Source organism: Ictalurus furcatus, chromosome 2 (assembly GCF_023375685.1).
Source record: "Ictalurus furcatus strain D&B chromosome 2, Billie_1.0, whole genome shotgun sequence".
In the NCBI taxonomy this organism is placed as follows: domain Eukaryota; kingdom Metazoa; phylum Chordata; class Actinopteri; order Siluriformes; family Ictaluridae; genus Ictalurus; species Ictalurus furcatus.
In genome coordinates, this window is record NC_071256.1 from 16444046 (window position 1) to 16463568 (window position 19523).

At 36.9% G+C, this 19523-nt stretch overlaps 2 pseudogenes and 1 gene segment (V, D, J or C); all 3 read left to right on the forward strand.

Annotated features, from left to right (window-relative positions):
- The first annotated feature begins 1357 nt into the window (after positions 1–1357).
- LOC128623805 (Ig heavy chain V region 5A-like) lies at positions 1358–2834 on the forward strand. The segment is given in 2 exon segments: positions 1358–1934; positions 2017–2834. Coding segments are annotated over 2 exon segments (360 nt in total).
- A 1305-nt stretch (positions 2835–4139) lies between these two features.
- On the forward strand, positions 4140–4705 carry LOC128623829 (immunoglobulin heavy variable 3-23-like; annotated as a pseudogene).
- Positions 4706–10619: 5914 nt separating this feature from the next.
- On the forward strand, positions 10620–11112 carry LOC128623775 (immunoglobulin heavy variable 2-26-like; annotated as a pseudogene).
- Positions 11113–19523: the final 8411 nt, after the last annotated feature.

The following is a 19523-nucleotide window of genomic DNA, read 5'->3' on the forward strand; positions in this document are numbered from 1 at the left end:
GAAGAATTCATGAAGCTATGAAATCTATTAGTTGAAGGTTGTTTATGCAAATTCATACAGTTATAAAAAATCAGTCTCTTACTCACCCAAAGCTCATTTCACACAACTGAATCAAAAAGCTTGATTATGGGGCTGAGGGTCACTCAGTACTGCATCTTGTTATAATGTTAACACAAGGTACCTGACACTTATTTATATGTCTTCACTGAGAATATCTTCATTATATATCACTTCACTATTATACTCATGTGGAGATCTCTTGTAAGATAAATGGCTTTGATATGACTGAGCACTACAAGCACTGGATTTGACAGAAACCAGGGAAAGCTCTAGAATGGATTGGGTATGTGAACTCCATGAAAGGCCAATTTCTCCTCTCTGAAGATGTCCCAAAAAGCACACAATTCTTAGAGAACAAGAGACAGAGGACATTGCAATTATTACTGCAACTGAAGCCACAGGGGCTGGAACTGAGGAAACAGCTGTACTAAAACCACACACATGTTACAGTGTGTAAACACAAACTTTTTTTTTCATTCAGAGACATTCTTCTTCAAATGGTTTAAGAGTTCATTGAAACCCTTTCTGATAGTGAAACATACTGTTGTAGGGTTCTACATATAACCTTATAATCATCCACTCATCTATACACTGAGCAGCCTGTGGTTGTGGATTTAATACATCCATAGTGGTCATGGACACGCCCTATTCAAATAGAGTCGGGTATAAACAGCATGTTCTTGGCTGTTCAGGTTTCCAGTGAGCTCTGTGATAGATAACACTCCCATACACTTTAAATCTGGGTGAAGCAGAACTCAGAGAAGGATGATTTTAGGATATTGTATTTTATTTGTGCTAATATCATGTAAGTATACACCATGTGAAGTGTACTTATTGTTACCAACCTGAATTTATCATCATGTTTTTAAGTAACCGCACATCCCAAAGTGGTTTATTTCTTTCATAACACAGTAATTTGCAGAAGCAAAGCTAACTTTTTTGTTTATTTTTGTAACAATGCTTTTATACATTTAATCCATTAATAGCTACATTTAATATTGTGGAACCTGCGCAAAACAAGTTAGTTCCCGTCATCACTTAAGTTGAAGAAGTTATAAACAGTTGTTCCGTCTCCAGATGCTCACGCTCAAAATGAATAATAAAATAAAATGCAGCTTGTCATGCAGCTTGTCAGCTTGTCATCCACATGCCAAAGTGTCCTTGGGCAAGACACTGAACCCCAAGTTGCTCCCGATGGCAAGTTAGCTCCTCCTCCTTTGCATGGCAGCTCTGCTACCATTGGAGTGTGTGTGTGAATGGGTGAATAAGACACAGTGTACAGCGGTTTGGATAAAAGAGCTATATAAGTGCGCCATTTACCTTTTACCATTTACTTTTAAGATCTAAAACTGTTTAAGTCCAATAAGCAAGCTTAATAAATTATATAAATTCATTTTTCTGTAACTGTGATTTTTTTGGTCGTGACATTATCTCTAATAAATATTCAAAACAAAAAGACACAACCAATGATATTAGTTATACCACAGCCCTGTAGAATTCCCAATACTGATTATTCTGAAGGGCAAATTTGATCATTCTAACATGATGATGGATCAACGGCATCACACCACTCTGAAGCTGAAACAAAACAAACAAACAAACAAAAAAGACAATAGTCAATTAGTGTGTATAGATGCATTTATGCATTATGATAAAATGAAAATAAAGTCACACACACATTAATAAGGTACATTGGTCGTGATATGTGGGATTGCGATGATCAAATTTCCCCTAAGATAAGAAGTGTCTTTATGCAAATGTCCTTCCCTGTTATATATTTAAGCAATGGAGACCAAGAGCTTTTACTTATTCTGCTTCATCACGCACAATGATCTCTACATCCCTACTGCTGCTGCTGCTGGCAGCCATACACTGTAAGTGTTTGTACATTTGACATAAAAATATGTTTGGGGCACATTTTTCTTTTCTAACATTAAAATAACTTTTCTTTAACAGGTGTTCAGTGTGTTGAGCTGATCCAGCCCGGATCCATGGTATTAACCCCTGGTCAGTCAATGACTCTGACCTGCAAATCACATGGATATTCATTAACAAGTACCTACTGTACAGACTGGATACGACAACCTGCAGGAAAAGCTCTGGAGTGGATCGAAGAGATATGTTATGATGGTAACACTTACTACAGTGAGAAACTGAAAAGCAGGTTTCAGATTTCCAGAGACACATCCAGCAGCACAGTAATATTAACAGGGCAGAGAATGCAGACTGAAGACACAGCTGTGTATTACTGCGCTCGTGATCCACAGTGAGATAGATCAACAACATCCCTGTACAAAAAGATCCTGTACAGAAAACTGTCTTATTCCTTACTGAATATATCACTGAGCTCCTCTTCTTCTGTTGTAGTTTAGGTAAAGGTCTGTATAAACTAAACCATCTCTAATTGCTCATTAATATACATTTAGCTTCTCTCTCCTCACAGACTGCAATGATTTACCATCATCTCACTCACATTAAACAAATGACCTGCACATCCTCTGGGTTTAACTTTGGTGGCTCTTGGATGGCTTGGATCAGACAGGCGCCTGGAACAGTGCTGGAATTTGTTGCAATTTTCTCAGACACCAGTGGCAGCAAGTATTACACGCGCACACACACACACACACAGGAGTTCGTCTGTCGATTTTGACGAAGACAGAAGTTTCCAATTCCACCTCCAATTATGGATAACACAAACACATACTGGGACTCGACTTGCATATGAATTGGATTAAAGTGAGGAAGACTTAGGTCTCACTCTCACTTCCCGGTGACCACCATGATCCAGTGGCAAGACGAAGATGGCCCCCAGGCACAGTGATTCATACACCCATTCATACACTACGGACACAATCCACCTACCATGCATGTCTTTGGACTGGGGGAGGAAACCGGAGTACCCAGAGGAACCCCCTTCAGCATGGGGAGAACATGCAAACTCCACACACACAGGGCCACAGTGGGAATCGAACACCCAACCCTGGAGGTGTGAGGCAAACATGCTAATCACTAACCCACCGTGAATACACACATGTGCGCGCACAGACACACACACACACACAGACACACACACACACACACACACACACACACACACAGACACACACACACACACACACACACACACACACACACACACACACACCTCTTGTATGAATGCTAATCGCCCCATACCCTATATTTTTGGCGTTTATAAAATCCTCAAGCATAGATAATAATTATCAACCTAAATTTAGTATCTAAACCTTGTTATGAGTTTCTCTATATGTTTAATTCCCTCATTATTTATATATAATAACAGAAATTGTTAAAGATGTTTCTGTCATGGAAAAGATTTGTTCCATTAAAAAGCCACATATTCTCCAGCAGATAATTCAATTCAATTGTATTTGTATAGCGCTTTTTACAGTGGTCATTGTCTCAAAGCAGCTTTACAGAAACATATAAACACAGTGTACAGATTTTAAATGTGCAAATTTATCCCAGTTGAGCAAGCCGGTGGCAGCGGTGGCAAGGAAAAACTCCCTAAGATGTTAAGAGGAAGAAACCTTGAGAGGAACCAGACTCAGAAGGGAACCCATCCTCATCTGGGTAACAACAGATAGTGTGAAAAAGTTCATTATGGTTTTATATGAAGACTATGAGGCCTTAAAAGAAACCATAGTCCCAGCAATCTGGAACTGGTGTAGACGAGAGCTCCATCCAGATGTAGGGCATACGAAATGGATCAGGCAGGTCCGGAGAGCAGAAAGGATCAGGGTTTCTAATATCTCCATAAAATCGTGTGTTGCTCTACAGAAGGAGAGAGGGAGAGAAGAGATTGTTAGGACTGTGCTAAGCGTAACAGAAAGTCTACTCATGGTAGCCTTGAGTAAACAAATACGTTTTAAGCCTAGACTTAAACACTAGATAAATCTCCTCAACCATGTTTGAAACATGTTTTAAATACGTTCTCCTTCCATCATCATCAGATATGCAAATACAAGCGTCAGGGCTGGACATCACTCTATTTATATGATGTGACGGTCTCTGTTAAACTTTGGAGAACAGAGAAGATCTCAGTACAAACAACACACATCATGTTCTCTACATCTCTACTGCTCCTGCTGGCAGCTGCTTCCTGTGAGTGCTTTATCAAATTCATTCATTTACTACAGTAACAATAAATGTGCAGCATATATTGTGTGAGATATCACCATGTGTTTTCCTCCACAGATGTGCATGGTGTTGATATAAGTACAAATATCACAGTCAATAAAGTTCACAAGCGTCTCTTAGCAGCAGTGTTACTTAGTTTTCCTCCACAGATGTGCATGGTGAGGAACTGACTCAGCCTGCTTCCATGACAGTCCAGCCAGGCCAGAGTCTCTCCATCAACTGCAAGGTTTCATATTCAGTTACCAACTATACTACAGCTTGGATCCGACAACCTGCAGGAAAAGCTCTGGAGTGGATTGGATATATCAGTAAATAAGTTCAGCATCTCCAGAGACACTGCTACTAACACAATAACAATTCGAGGACAGAATCTGCAAACTGAAGACACAGCTGTCTATTACTGCGCAAGATACACAGTGACACAGAATAGTGGATTCTCCTCACAAAAACTTTGAGACATGTTAGAGACATCCTCTCAGTGCAACTAATAAACCATCTCAGTCAAACTTTTACTTTCTTCCACTGGAATGAAGATTCAACTTCAGCTTGTGTCATGTCAAAAAAGTAATATCCATCAAATAATTGCATAAAAATGATGGTTAGTAGTTATTTTGAACGTTTATTATTTTATTCATTTTATGGAATATTTAATGACCAGTTCAAATAAATATTTATTTGGTGGATTTAGGAATAAAACAGCATGTCTCCAACAGTTTGTTGTGTTTAACACAATTTGTTTTCACAGGTTGAGGTCCAATACTTTCGGAACACAGTAGGAGGCAACAGAGCTCAACAAATAAAGTTAGGGGAAAAAAGCCCCTGGAGGTTGAAATTCCAATTTTGTCAGCATAGTGTGTGAATTGTGGCTCTGACAGTTCTTCAACAAATAAACTAACAGGATTCCCAGTCCCAATAAACACCTCTAGTCTCAACCAGATTTCCTGCAAGATTTCTAAAAAAAAAACCCAATAATAATAATAATAATAATAATAATAATAATAATAATAAAAATAATCCTATTTGTATAAATATCTGTTCAGAACACATTATCAGTTCATTCAACAATACTATAAGTTCTGTTTATTTTTATCTTTAAAGCCATTGAATCATTGTGTAAATTGTGCAGGAACTAAAACACATTAGAACGAGCGTCTCTCTGTAAACCTTGCAGCTGGAACTACTGTCAGACCCGCTGTTATATGAATGTAACACCTTCTGACCACAGCACACCTACTATTTTATTAAAGGGATCATTTTGGATGAGTGTGCAGCTATTTGTTTGTTTTTGTTTATGCATAGTGTTCATAACATTTTCACAAAATATAGTAGTTGTTGATGCATTTTATGCAGACCCTTCACTCATGTCTCTTACATTAGGGACATGTGTGTGTGTTTGTGTGTGTGTGTGTGTGTGTGTGTGTGTGTGTGTGTGTGTGTGGTGAGGAGGAGGAGAGCAGGTGAGCAGCTTAAATCACTTCAGTTTTATACCATATACAGTTAATCAATCCATTAATCCATTAATAATATGTAAATCCATTCCTAAGCTTTTGTGCAGGTTGTTGAATCTGGGCTGTGTAACGTGGATGTTGGTATCAGTGATAGAAGCTCCACACACTCAGCTCTGTACAAAACACACATCTGCAGGAAGAGAAACAAAGTGTAAATGTTTTCACACCTATAGAGGGCAGTAGCTCACTTCTACTGAGGAAAAAAGGTCAAAAGCAGGAGCAGAGGCATCATCTAATTAACAGCAGCAATAACACACCCAACATATCAGTTCAGACAGCTTATGTAAATATAAAAGACAACATGTAAATGTTGAATGAAAAAGCGTCCAGTTGCTTCATGAAGTAAAATATTACTTCTTAATATCTTACTGCTTAGAGTATTCTGAGGTTATATTTTTATTAAATACTGTATTGTGCAAAAGTCTGAGGCACCCTATTTTTTTTTAGTACAAACTGTTTTATAGATTTTTGTTTTATGACTTCTACATTATCGAGTCAAGAACATTTTATATTTCCAAACATTAGTTTTCCAGCACAAAATTGTTACAGAAAAATGTTTGTATGTCATTAAAGAAAGCAGCATATTATGTAAGAGACCCTTTTCAGACAAAAAACACAATGAAGGCTGCTGGGTTTTGCTGCAAAAATAGGACACAAGTGCGAGAGTCAAAGTCTCCAGAAGAAATGTGACTGGTTCTGCAAGATGTACAATAAAACTTACAGCTCATTTCCTTATAAAACTGCAGAAAGTGTACCTTAGACTATATATTTTTTTAAATCAAAGGGTCATCAAACTAAATATTGACTTTGTTTCCTTTATTACTGTTTATTACTGCATCCATCCACTTTCTATACTGCTAATAATACAGGGTCGCTGGGAACTTGGAGCCTATCCCAGAAAGCATGGGGCATGAGGCGGGGTACAAGGTACCAATCCATCGCAGGGCACAATCACATACACACACCCATTCATACACTAAGGACACTTTGGACATGCCAATCAGCCTACCCTGCATGTCTTCAGACTGGGGGAGGAAACCGGAGTACCCAGAGGAAACCCCCACTGCACGGGGAGGCGAACGTGCTAAACACTAAGCCACTGTGCACCCATTTCTTAGTGTACTTTATAATATTTTTTTTAAATGTAGAAACATTTAATTTCTTTATTTTTGCATGTGCCTTAGATGTCTGTAGAGTACTGTAAAATATGTTCATTGCTAATTAACCACCATCTTTAAACTGATGGAAATGAATAAATCATAAGAACTTTGAAGGTTACTTGCATGTACACCAATTATTAAAAACAACCACTAAGCTGAAGTGGCAAACTGTAAAATGTGACATCGCTCTCATCCTTGACACATGCAAAATCAGCCTGTGGAGGTTCATATTATAGACCTGACTCTATTGGTGAAAGGAAGTCTATGCAAATCCATCCTGTTATTATTTGCTCTGCATAAAAAGCATCTTGTTGTTCAGCTAAAGCTCATATCATCAAACTGAATTACAGAACCTCAATCACAGAGTTTGATTATGGGGCTAGGCATCATTCTGCAGTGCATTTTTATACTCATGTTAACACGAGGTATCTGAGACTTCTTTATATGTTTACCACTGAGTGTATGATTTAATGCGTTAATGATATTTTTGATTGTTTTATCTGGCAGGTTTTTGCAGTGCTGAGATCAGACTGGACCAGTCTCCTGCTGTGGTAAAGAGACCTGGAGAATCTGTGAAGATCTCGTGTAAAATAAGTGGATATTCAATGACGAGCCACAACATACACTGGATCCGATAGAAACCAGGGAAAGCTCTGGAATGGATTGGTAGGATGAGTACTGGTACTAATCAAGCAATATATGCAGAGTCTGTAAAGAACCAATTCACACTAACTGTGACTGGAGCTGAGGAAACAGCTGTACTAAAACCACACTCATATTTTTCACACAGCATTTTATTGAACAAGTCATTACTCTTGTCATTTATGTAAGTGATGAATATAATCCCCTCTTACTGTGGTTAATGAACTGCTCAATTACATTTTGTTTACAATTGTTTATATTACAAACCAGAAACAAATGAAAATGTATTATCCCTTGTAATGTTTAGTTATTATGGAGTCTTACTGCAGTAGTCAGATTCTGTAAAGTCCAGATGTTATGAACATGAATGAGTCTTTATTATTCACATATACATTACAGAACAGTGAAATTAATTTTTTGTTTGTATATCCCAGCATGTTAGGAAGTTGTGGTCAGAGTGCAGGGTCAGCCATGATACAAGAGAGGTTTAAGGGTCTTGCTCAAGGGCCCAACCATGGCAGCTTGGCACTGCTGGGGCTTGAACCCCCGATCTTCCAATCAGTAACCCAGAGTCTTAACCATCAAGCCACCAATGACCCAACATAGCACTAGTTTATCATTTTTGATCACACATTATGTCTGTATACTGTAAATTTAAACTGAAAATAAACTGATTAATATTAGTAAGATGTGTAAGGATATATTTACTGTAAGTAAAAATATAATCATTTAAATTCACGAGACATCTAATCATTCATTCAGTCATTCATTCATCTTAAGTAAACACTTTTTCCTGGTCAGAGTGGTGGATCCAGAGTCGATCCAGGAACACTGAGTGTACACCTGGACGTAGAGAAGCCAAGTCACATGCCTCACTCATGATTTGATTTCTTAAAGCAGATTATTTTAGGATTTTGAGAAACAGAAGTAGGAGAAGAGAATAGTTTCAGTGTCAAGCTGCTTAAGGATATTAGATTTTTGCCATCTGGTAACTAGATTTACAGTTATTTTTTATCATTTTAAACACCTGCTTTAGAATCATATCAATCTGCTACTTCACACTGTATTCATCAGTTAAAGCCTCTAGAGTGCAGACTAAACCAGAATGAAAATGATTTGACTGCATGGGGAATTTTCTATTACACAGTTTGATTATAATGTTAAATATAGAGCCCAGTTTTAATGCCAGTAATAAACACGTTTTAGCTACATGCAGTTCTGAAAACACTAATATTTCACTGTGAGAGTGGCAATTATGGAAGCAGTTATTCACAGCAGTTACTGTATGTTATTATTTTGTGTGTGTTATGGCAAAGATTCAGTTTAATTTTCACTATATCCATAACAAGAAGAAATAATTACATTATTTACTGTATGAAATTATTTGAATATAAAATACTTAAATTATTTAACACAAAACATTCCTATTATTATGTTGGCTTGAGAAACATCTACTATTTAAGCTTATTGTTATTATTATTTTTTTTTTTATTAGTAGTTTATTATTATTATTATTAGTAGTAGTAGTAGTAGTAGTAGTAGTAGTAGTATTAATTTTATTATTAGTAGTATTAGTAGTATTATCATTATTATAATAATAATAATAATAATAATAATTATTATTATTATTATTAGTAGTAGTAGTAGTAGTAGTAGAGGTAGAAATTTAAACAGAATCTCCTCCTAGGGCTTTCAAGTACAAGCACCAAACTTGGCTCAGAACTTCAGACTGTTCTGACTCGAGTTGTTATATCTTTTCGAAGTGATTGGAATTCTGGAATTCCCGGTACGGATGGTCAAAGTGGCCAAAATTCCCATTGACTTGCATTGAAAAATTCTGACTTATAACTCTTTAAACTTTCAAGCTATTTCCACCAAACTCAGCACAGTCCTTCAAGCTGATGAAACTGGTCAAGATGTATTTTTCCAAACTGATCGGACCCCCGGTATTCCCATTGCAGATGATGAAAATTCACAAAAACTCCCATTCACTTAGACAGAGGAAATGTTCAAAGCCTGACTCCAAACTCCACCTGTCAGAACTCACACACCTCCACTCCACCTGAGTGCAGACGGCCCGAAGCCCAAAAGTACTGAAACGCTGTCTAACTCCAAAAGTATTGGAACACTGCCTAGCTCCAAAACTACTGAAACGCTGCCTAGCTCCAACTGTATTGAAACACTATCTAAGTCCAAAAGTATTGGAACGCTATCAAGCTCTAAAAGTATCTGAACGATGCCTAGCTCCAAAAGTATTGGAAAGCTATCTAGTTCAAAAGTATTGGAACACTATCTAGTTCTAAAAGTATTGGAATGCTATCTAGCTCTAAAAGTATTGGAATGCTATCTGGCTCCAAAAGTATTGGAACACTGTCTAGCTCCAAAATTACTGGAATGCTGCCTCGCTCCAAAAGTATTGGAAAGCTATCAAGTTCAAAAAGTACTGGAATGCTGCCTAGCTCCAAAATAATTGGAAAGCTATCTAGTTCAAAAAGTACTGGAATGCTGCCTAGCTCCAAAAGTATTGGAATGCTATCTAGCTCTAAAAGTATTGGAATGCTATCTACCTCTAAAAGTATTGGAATGCTATCCAGCTCCAAAAGTATTTGAAAACTAGCTAGCTCTAAAAGTAGTGGAACACTGACTAGCTCAAAGTATTGGAATGCTGTCCAGCTCCAAAAGTATTGGGACGCTGCTACTCCCTAGCTATACCCTAGCAACACCCCAGCAACCACTCAGAACAATGTATCAAAACCCTAGCAACCACCAAAAACACCCTAACAACTGGTGAGCAACCAGCCAGAACACCCTAGCCACTCCCTAGCAGACTTGCTTTCTCAAGTCAAAATCAAAGTTTGTAGTGACGAACTTTAACTATCAAGTTAGTAATAATAGTAGATTCTTAAATTACTTATCACAATAAACTGATGTTAAATAGCACCAAAATGGGATGTGACTGTGATTAACACAGAGCTGGACTCAATACAGCTTCTCAGTAATATTTATGCAAATCTCCCCCCCCTCTTGTAATATTAGCACCATGCTTATCGAGAGAGGAAACCGTTCTCATTAGTCCTCCTTCAACACAAACATGTTTGCTTCAGCTCCACTGCTGCTGCTGGCTCTCACCCCCTGTGAGTGTTTGGATTTAAGCTTCATAACTGTCTGATCCTTTCAGTTCAACATGTGAACCTTTTCTTTTTCTCTTTTCACAGATGTGTTCTGTGCTACTGAACTCATCCAGCCAGACTCAGTGGTTATAAAGCCAGGAGAGACTTTAACCATCACCTGTCGAGGGTCTGGATCTTCTATCACTGATAGCAGCAGCCACAATGGAACAGCTTGGATTCGACAACCTGCAGGAAAAGCTCTGGAATTGATCAACATAATTGATAATGATGAAGATAATTCCAAGGAAGATTCACTTAAAGACAAGTCTGTCATATCTCGAGACACTTCCAGTAACATGTGACCTTATGGGGACAGGACATGCAGACTGAAGATACAACTGTGTATTACTGTTCTTGTGATCCACACTGACATGACAAGCTGCAGCGCTGCACAAAAACATCGTCTTCATGCCAACATTACAAACACTTCAGCTTAGACACTTAGATAATCATTTCACAAAAACTAATAAACAAAAGTTCATAGTTATGGAGAATATATTATTTATCTTTTTAGCTGTTTTAAATTAATGTCTAGTTAACATTCCACTTGCTCCACATGTTGAGCTGGCTTTTAAATGAAATGATAACTCTGAGTTTTTAAAAAAATGTTTCTTAATCACCAATTCCTGATATTGATTTCAATACCTAATGCATACAAGGGAAATTAGAGGAATAAAGCACTTCTGCACATGCTACTGTAGGAAAATAATGAATTTTAAGGTGGAAACAGTGAAACTGCTTAAAGTGAGGATGCATCACATCACCCTGCCCTTGATTATTTATAACAATATATTTATAAGAATATATTATTTATAACAGATTATTTATAACAGCATTCCCCCAGATGTTTTATTCCTTACTGAATCTGTCACTGAGCTCCTCTGCTTCTGTTGTATTTTAGGTAAAGGTCTGTGTAAACTAAACCATATATAACTGCTCATTAATACACATTCAGCTTCTCTCTCCTCACAGACTGCAATGATTCACCATCATCTCACTCACATTAAACAACTGAAAGATAATTGCTCTTTGTTGCTAACATTATCATAGTATTATTATATATTTCTTTACACTACCCTGCAAAATGAATAATAAATATTTCTAAATGTTATATATTATATCATCATCATACACAAAGATTTAACAACAGTGATGATTTGTGACCTGCATTATTTCTGGAACTACATTCAGTTTGTATTGGATAACCTGGATTAGACACACAGCTGAAAAATGACAGTTTCTGAAAGGACTGGACATGTTTGTGTTGTTCAGAAATCAGAAAACCTCATGTTCTTCTGAGTGTTACAGTGATACACAGTGATGTACTAAAAGGACATGATATCTAATGAGTAAAGAGCAGTTATGGACTTGACAGCATGAAACACAGCTGGAGTCTTACAGTAAGCTCTTTCTCTTCATTGCTATTTCTCTGTGAATTTTTTTTATGTCTATAATGGTCCTGCCATGCAAATTATATCCTGTGTTTGAAGCATTTATGCTGATATACATTTAACTCATACAACATACCAGCAGTTTGCTTTCATTTACAGCAACAGTAATTGTTTTAATTATTTGAGATGGAACTAGGCAGAGTTTTGAGTTAATTTGCTCTAACAATGCACAAACTCCATCATAAAGACAGGGTTATAAATGACTTCATTTCCCTCTGATGCTGTTCTGAGTCTGATCTCTGATCTGAGTGCTTTCTCTCTTTTAAACCGTGGTGATACAAATGCTCCAATCTGGAATTCATACTTTCTTCATTTGTATTGCAGCTACATGTGAGAAGTTTTTATCGACAGCAAAATTTTTCTGTAAAATTACTCACTCATTCATATATATATATATATATATATATATATATATATATATATATATATATATATATATATATATATATAAATATATATATATATATATATATATATAAATATATATATATATATATATATATATATATATATATATATATATATATATATATATATATAAATATCACACTCTCCACACTTTACTCACCTTTTTATATGTTCCATATTTTAGACTGAGTTGAAGTGCAGTGTGTTTAATAGCTTCTGTGTGTTTTACCACTCTCCTCTTATCTCCACCTATCTGACCTCGTCTCCTGCTGAGGTTAAACCTCCCGGAGCCTCAGTGAAGTTGTCCTGTCAGATTTCTGGCTATGCCCTCACTAGCTATGGCACAAGCTGGATCAGACAGCCTCCAGGAAACGGCTTGGAGTGGATCAGGATCATATGGGGTGGTGGAAACAAACTCTGGAGCTTCCTTTAAAACTCGCTTCAGCATCTCCAGAGACACGAGCAACAATGTGCTTTACTTAGATATCAGCAGCCTGGTGTCAGAAGACACGGCTGGTTATTATTGTACAAAGACACACAGCTGTACATCTCAGTGAGAGGACTGAACAAAAATCAAACCTCAAATATGTGTGAAGTTTATTTTGAGTTAAAACCTAAAAGTACAATTTATGGAAATCCATCACATCCTATGTACATAAAGAAATATTAAATGATTATAGACAAGATTAAAGCACAGTAAATAATGAATAGATAGAAACATCCGATCTAACATTTCACTAGTAGTGCAAATTATTTAGCTTTTTCACAGACAATGAAATTTTCCTGAATGTTTGACTGTACATATTTACATTTAGGTTTTGTATACTTATATATCTGCACATTATGCTTTCCATTATGCTTTAAGTCCTCCGAGAGGCACTCTTTCTCTACTTACACAACATCTACTCAACATGTTGAGATTAAAAAGACTGAGAGACTAAAAGGACTGAGAGAGGACTGATGTCCTCCTGGGATTTCCATCACCGTCATAAAATGTATTTACAACATTAATTAAAAACTAAGACATTACAGATCTGTTATAACCGTGTCTTAATAAACCAGGCTGCATAATCCACACTCTTTGATAACTTAGTAAGTAAATAGTAGTAGCTCTTGTATTTTGTGAATGGGTACATGTTTTTACATTTGCAGGAAATGTAGTATGACTTTGGTTTTATTGAACCTTTGTGAAAACCTAAACACTATTATGCAAATCAAATGGTTTAAAAGACTGAAATATTTATAATGTGGGAAAAAGAACCAACTTAGTTTGTTAGAAAATATCACAATTAAGTCCAAATAAAAAATACACACAGAAGCGGGCAGGGGAGAAAAAAAAAAACAGGTCTACCTTGTTGTGAGTTTCTCTATATTTATAACTCCCTTTATTATTGAAGTATGAATAATGGAAATTGGTAAAGAGGTTTCTGTCATGGAAAAGATTTGTTCCATTAAAAAGCCACTTGTTCTCCATAAGATGGATCTCCTCATCATACGTTTTAAATACGTTCTTTGACTTGTATTTAAACAAAAAGCGTATAAAGACAAGGTATTTGATGTTTTACCTAATCAACTGCATAGTTTTTGAAAATAAACATTTATTTTGAAATTGATGAATGTTCCAAAAAAATTGGGTCAGGGGCAATTTAGGACTAATAGGGATGTGACAGTTTAAAATAAGAAGGTGAAGTGAAATAAGTCTAATCATAAGCCTCCAAAAAAGGCCTAGTCCTTCAAAGGCAAGGATGGGTCGAGGCTCGCCAATCTGTCAACAGATGCATCAGCGAATAATCCAACACTTTGAAACCAACTTTCCCCAGAGACAAATCGGTAGGATTTGGGGCATTTCACCTTCAGCAGTGCACAATATAATTAAAAGATTCGAGGTATCCGGTCAAATCTCGGTGCGTAAAGGGCAAGGCCGAAAACCACTTCTGAATATGTCTGATCTCCGATTCCTCAGACATCACCATCTTAAAAACCGTCATGAGTCTGTAATGGATATACTGACTTGGGCTCAGGAATACTATGGTAAATCTTTGTCAGTCAAAACCATTGGCCACTGCATCCACAGATGCAAGTTAAGGCTTTATTATGCAAAGCAGAAACCATACATCAACACTGTCGAGAAGCGCCGCCGACTTCTCTGGGCTCAGTCTCATCTGAGATGAACAGAAGCACAGTAGAATCATGTTTTGAGGTCCAACAAGTCAACATTTCAAAGAGATTTTGGACAAAACAGCCGTCAGATTCTCCAGGCCAATGAGGAAAAGGACCATCAAAGCTGTTATCAGCGTCAGGTCCAAAAAACATCTGTCAGCATCAGCATGGTCAGTGGGTAACTTGCACATATGTGAGGGCATCCCTAATTTCTCCATCTGGAGATTAATAAAGTATTATCTTATCTTATTAATGCAGAAAGCTATTTACACATTTTGGAGCAACATATGCTGACATCCAGAGCAGGACAATGCCAAACCACATTCTGCCCGCATTACAAGAGCATGGTTGCATAAGCAGAGAGTGTGGGTGCTAGCATGGCCTGCCTGCGGTCTTGACCTGTCTCTGATTGAGAATGTGTGCCTTGTTATCAAGTGCAAAATAAGGCAGCAAAGGCCCCGTACAGTTACACAGCTGAAGAAATGCATAATGGATGAATGGCGAAAAATTCCACTTGCTAAACTTAACCATCTAGTGTCTTCAGTGTCCAAACACTTAATAAGTGTTATTAAAAGAAAAGGTGTTGTGACACAGTGGTCAACTTTTTTGGAGTGTGTTGCAGCCATCAGATTAGAAATGAGTATTTTCAAAAATAAATAAAATTCACAAAGTTAAACATAAAATAATGTGTTAATAATGTGTTTTCATTAAAGTACAGGGTGAAGTGAATTTTCAAATTACTCTTTTTTTGCTGCATTTTCCATACTGTCCCAACTTTTTCGGAATTGGGGTTGTATATTATAGACAATGCTGCTTTAACATTTGAGCAGCATTGCAAATTATTTTCTGTTTTTTACAGACAATCAAATTTAGAAAGCCAACCGTTGGTCATGTAGTGTACTGTAATGTATATTTAGCCTGCACCCACATTAGAAATGTATGAACATTATACGTTTCTTTAAGCTTTAAGTCCTGTGAGGGGCGCTCTTTCTCTATTCACACAACATCTACCCAACATGTTGAGGTTTAACGGACTGAGGGTGTGATAAATATGAGAACACATTCTCCTGGGATTTAAGTCATGGATGTAAGCTCAAACTACAACATTGTAATGTCTATTATATCAGTGCCTCATTAAACCAGGGTGCATAATCCATACTGTTTGAGGAAAAAGGAAGTAAATAGTACTTAACTCTCTTATATTTTGTGAATTTGTACATGTTTTTACATTTCCAGGAAATGCCTCATGTCATTGAGCTCTGTGCCTTTATGAAACCCTAAACACGGTTATGCAAATCAAACCCCCTATAAAATATTTGAGGTGTTCTCAGCAGAAGTGAGGTTCAGGATTCAGGTTCCACTCAACCATGTTCTCTACATTTCTACTCCTGCTGTTAACAGCTGCATCGGGTAAATATGTGGAGAGTTTTGAGATAATTGTGTTTATATTTCTTTTTGAAAGAATGTACCTGATTAATTGATTAATTTGTTGTTCACAGGAATTAAATGTATTGAACTGGTTCAGCCTGCAGTCATGGTGGTTAAACCTGGAGAATCATTTTCAGTCCCCTGTAAGATCACTGGGTATTCAGCCACAAGTTCCTGTACTAACTGGATACGACATAAATCAGGACAAGCACTGGAATGGATTGGCTGGTACTGCAGCTCCAGTGATACTGGCAGTAAAGATTCACTAAAGAACAAGATCCGTTTCTCAGCCGAGGCCTCCAGCAACACTGTGATTTTACATGGGGAAAACTTTCAGACTGAGGACACAGCTGTGTATTATTGTGGCTCGTAATACACAGTGAGACAGATCAACAAGGACCCTGTACAAAAACAAAACCAATATTGTTGTTGTTGTTGTTGTTGTTGTTATATTGAATTAATTGATTGATTAAATGGGAGTGCTGTTATCGGAAAACATTCAATGAGGAGGAGGGGTGATTCAGCCCAACACAAAATGGAGTTACTATTTCCACAAAGAAGTTGATTATTTTCCTATTACAGCATGACCCACAGTGTTGTATTCCTCTAATACCATAGTCCGTCCATCCATCGATTTTCTGTACCACTTATCCTACAGAGGGTCGCGGGAAGACTGGAGCCTATCCAGTCAGTGTTTATGTTAATGGTAGCAGCTGAATAAACACCATTTTAGGTTAATTGTTGCATGAACATTATGGAAAGACATGCTTACAACGCCAAAGAAAATGTTTTACATATAATATCTTGTTATTTGAGTTCATAAGATTCATAAAGTAGGCTTTACATATGCTCCACAAGATGAACATTCTGCACATTTTAAATATATTCTCCTCCAATCAGATAAGCAAATACAAGTGTCAGAGCTGGATATCACTCCATTCATGGTCTCTGATAACTTTGGAGAACAGAGAAGATCCCAGTACAAACAACACACACCATGTTCTCTACATCTCTACTGCTCCTGCTGATTGCTGCTTCCTGTGAGTGCTTTATCAAATGTATTAATTTACTACAATAACCATAAATGTGCAGCATATATTGTGTGAGATATCACCATGTGTTTTCCTCCACAGATGTGCATGGTGTTGATATAAGTACAAATATCACAGTCAATAAAGTTCACAAGCGTCTCTTAGCAGCAGTGTTACTTATAAACTATTAAATAATAATAATAATAATAATAATAATAATAAAACTATTTAACACCAATATGCAATCTGAATAAATAATTTAAATTCAGTCAGTCAGCCATTTTCAGTAATTGATTTTTTTCTGGTGGTGACGCTAATAAATCTCTAATAAATATTAAAAACAAAAAGGACAACCATTAGTATCAGTTATAACACAGCGCTGTAGAATTTTCAGTACTGATTAATGGTTAGTGCAAATCACAGGTTTATATTAATGCGCTCGTTCCTAACATTGTAATGGATCAACGGCATCACACCACCCTGAGGCTGAAACAAACCAGTTTAAAATAGTGAAATAGTCAGTTAATGTATATAGTCACATTTACGCATGAAGAGAATATAAAAATAAAGTCACATGTGTTAATAATGTATATTGGTTCAGATATGTAGGATTGCATCAAATTTGCTCTGATAAGGAGTGTGTCACGACCAGCTCAAAGCCGTGACAAATGAAAGAACAACATAGTAAAGTCAGTTGCAAGAATAAACATTCATTAACATAAAAGAAAAAAATATATATAAAACAAGGAAACAACACAGTCATCTGTAATGTCTATCTGGTGCAAGGATGTTAGTGGATCAATCATAGAAAACTAAATACTCAAAACAAATTACAAAAACAAGCTAAACTACAAAACAAACAAAAGCCAAACTCAAACACAAAGCAACCAGGAACAAGCTCCATCTACACTAACACAGCCTAAGCTTTTATAGATGGAAGAACAGTGGACATGGTTCTCTTGATGAGCCTCCTAGTCACACCCACTGACCGGCTGTAGCATGAAGAGTAGAAGACCCGTCACAAGTGTCTCTATGCAAATGTCCTTCCCTGTTATATATTTAAGCAGTGAAGCCCAAGAGCTTGCACTTATTCTGCTTCAACACACACCATGATCTCTATATCCCTACTGCTGTTGCTGCTGCTGGCAGCCGTACGCTATAAGTGTTTTTACACTTGACATAAATATGGCTTTTGGGCACATTTTCCTTTTACAGCATTAAAATAACTTTTCTTTAACAGGTGTTTACTGTGTTCAGCTGAATCAAGCTGGAACCATGGTTTTATCCCTGGGTCAGTCAATGACTCTGACCTGTAAAGTGTCTGGATATTCAGTAAGTGATGGCAGCTACTGGACACACTGGATACGACAACCTGCAGGAAAAGCTCTGGAGAATATCGGACAAATATCTGGTAGTGGTAGCACTTACTACAGTGAGAAACTGAAAAGCAGGTTTCAGGTTTCCAGAGACACATCCAGCAGCACAATAACATTAACAGGGCAGAACATGCAGACTGAAGACAGATCAACAACATCCCTGTACAAAAAACACCCAGTACAGAAAAGTGATATATTAGCAAAAGCAATACCATAGCGATACAATGTTTCATCTCTGTTTGAAATTCTATGTTTCTCATAAGTGTAAGAAGACATCAGCTAGCTAATATTCAGTTGATTTGCTGAGTTTGTAAAATTTTAACATCACATTATAAATTGGTTTAGAATTCAAATTGACCATGAACATGAACTGTGCAGCGCTCCAATGAAAAACTTCATGTTTTATCTTTCCTTTACTGAGTATCATAATTTTTGTCCATTGATGTACTGACCTAAAGAGATGAAAAATCTGATTTTGGCTAAATTGGGTTTTCTGTCTAACATTTTGAAACCTCAACATTGATACACTATAAAAACATATCTCCAAAACACCATGGAATGCTTTACTTTCTACTTGCCTAGGCTTTCTTCCTGCAGAGATCATGTTGGATAAGGAGCCAGTTCAACAACAGGGGTGATGAAAACAGTGAGTTTGATTAAAATATCTAAAACCTTGTGAGCTAAGTGTGATTTCCTCACACTTTGATCAAGATTTAGGCTAGCTTTGTATCTTATTGAAATCTGGTATATCTGGTATATATCTGGTAGTGGTAGCACTTACTATAATGAAAAACTGAAAAGCAGGTTTCAGGTTTCCAGAGACACGTCCAGCAGCACAGTAACATTAACAGGGCAGAACATGCAGACTGAAGACACAGCTGTGTATTACTGCGCTTGTTGGCCACGGTGAGACAGATCAACAAAATCCCTATACAAAAACACCTCATAAGTCTAACTATAACACAAATAAA